Source organism: Micromys minutus (assembly GCF_963924665.1).
Source record: "Micromys minutus genome assembly, chromosome: 6".
Lineage (NCBI taxonomy): Eukaryota > Metazoa > Chordata > Mammalia > Rodentia > Muridae > Micromys > Micromys minutus.
In genome coordinates, this window is record NC_137975.1 from 73382862 (window position 1) to 73385214 (window position 2353).

At 40.0% G+C, this 2353-nt stretch overlaps 1 protein-coding gene across 1 annotated transcript; it reads left to right on the plus strand.

Moving 5' to 3' along the window:
* Positions 1–534: 534 nt before the first annotated feature.
* On the plus strand, positions 535–1443 carry LOC308421870 (putative vomeronasal receptor-like protein 4; the record flags this gene model as incomplete). Its single annotated transcript, XM_080918344.1, has 1 exon — positions 535–1443. One exon carries the CDS (start codon positions 535–537, stop codon positions 1441–1443), a length of 909 nt encoding a protein of 302 aa, XP_080774470.1.
* Positions 1444–2353: the final 910 nt, after the last annotated feature.

Consider the following 2353-nt stretch of genomic DNA (forward strand, 5'->3'; position numbering starts at 1 on the left):
CACCTGAGAAGCTGGTCTGCTTGAACAAGCACAACTTTCTGAGAAGCTTCAGGCCTTTTATTAGTGCAACAACATTTTATTAGTTCGACATCAACAATTGTATAGTTGTATATGGGGCAGTGAAGAGGATCAGTAAGTAGCACAAACACAGTCCAGCAGCCACAGGTCACACTGATGAAGAAAAGGAAGGACATTGCCAGGACAATGTTCCGGACTGTATTGGCTGGAAAAGAGCAAAATTGATGTTATGATGCATCAGGATATGTCTGGGAAGAGCATGGTCATGTGAATGTGAAGGACGAAGAATCTTGAAAGGCAGGACACTATCAAGTTTATGCCCTGATTGTAGCCGTCATCAATTCCATGGGGATGGAAAAACAAACAAGGAAAAAAGAGACTGTGATCAGGCATCCTCAGGGAAACAAACATATATATTTACATCACTAATACCATTATTTTCATCAGAATAAACAAGGAAAATCTTACATTTGTTTCTGAGAAGATTTTTTGTAGTGTTGTACATAAAGTCAGAAGATGAATTGCAATAATATTATCCACACAGTAATCTTTCTTTCTCTTACTGGACCTGGAATTCTAGGAAATACCCTAATATTTGTGAGACATGTATGCATGCCGGCCTTGGGGACTGAGAAAAGGCCTGTTGACCTTATTCTCATTCACTTGGCATTTTCTAATATGATCATCATTTGTTGCACAGGGATCAGAGATTTAGCCACAGTGTTCTATTTCAATAATTTCCTAGGAGATGTTGGCTGTAAAACTGTGGTTTATCTGGCGAGGATGGCACGGGGCCTTTCCATATGCACCACTTGTCTCCTCAGTGTGGTCCAGGCTGTCACCATCAGTCCCCGGACCACCCTTTTCACAAAGCTCAAACCACAAACATCATTCCAAGTTCTGCCTTTTATCCTCTTTTTCTGGTTTGTTAATGTTCTCATAAGCTCCAACTTGCTCTCCTACATCAAAGCAGGCAGTGGCTTGAACAGGTCTGAAACTGCTAAGTTCATTGGCCACTGTTATATGCTCCAGTCAAGACATATCATCAAGTGGCTGTTCCTCTCTCTCATGACTCTTCGTGATGTCATCTTTCAGAGTATGATGGGCTGGAGCAGTGGGTCCATGGCTCTCCATCTGTATAAGCACCACAAGCGAGTCCTCTACCTTTACAGCTCCAGCTCCAGGTTTGCAAACAACTCCCCTCCTGAGATCAGAGCTACATGGAGTGTTCTCATCCTGATGACCTGCTTCCTTTTCTTCTATTGGGTAGATTTTATTCTCTCCTTCTACACAGGTTTTTCAGTAACACATGATTCAAGTTCACTAAATATAAAAATATTTTTAGAACTTGGTTATGCTAGTTTCAGTCCCTATGTTCTGATCAGCAGAGATGTCTGTGTTCCTAATATTTTGCACGCACACTAAGAAGAATAGACATATATTCTATATGTCTTCTCTATGGGCTAAAGGCATATATATTATAAATTGCTTTTCCATAATGTACTTTAGTTGTGGGGTTATAACGGTTGTTATGCAATATAGGTAGACCTGGCAATCTTTATGCAGCACAAGCTGATGTTGAGGTAACTCTGCACCTCAAATGCTGGTATTACAAAATTTCTCACCAAGTTGTCATTTTTCTTAATATTATAATTACCACAATTAAATGTTAAATATTATCATAGTTTATTTTCTCTTCTAAAGCACCTTGTCTCTGCCCAATCTTAAGAACTATTAAGGATTTCTAGGGAGATGGAATGTGGACTCTTACCATCTTTCTATTCCACCATCTTTGTCCTGTGACTTTATTCCTTTATTTGTAGGGGGAAATGCTGCAGGTAAGACTTCTTTCAGTAATGATTATTGCATTATTCCCAAAGACAGAGCAGAAAAATATAGTTAGGTGGAAGAAATGCCCCTTGTTGGAGGTGAGTTACTATGGATGACTGAAGATGACAGTGAGACAAGAAAGGCCATCACAGGACATTAGACTTGGTCCCCAACTGTGTGACATTGCTAGATTCAAGAATGAAAAAAATAACACACAAGTGAATCTGCCCAAATACAACTGGGTTAGAAATTATAGTGCTAGTAAAGGAATCTGTGGCTAATGAGCTATCAGAAATGATGATATCAGGTTCGGTGTACAATCATTCTGCAGCCCAAGGCTCACTGGCATGTTATTGTGTTAAAACCTTGATCATAGATTATAAACACTGGACCTTCGACCTCTCTTACCCAAACACTCACAGTGGTTTTTGCTGAACATTTTGGTGTTTTCCAGGCTTTCTTGCTAGGTGGTGCAGGATTCAGAGGGGTCTGCTTGTTGGAACCC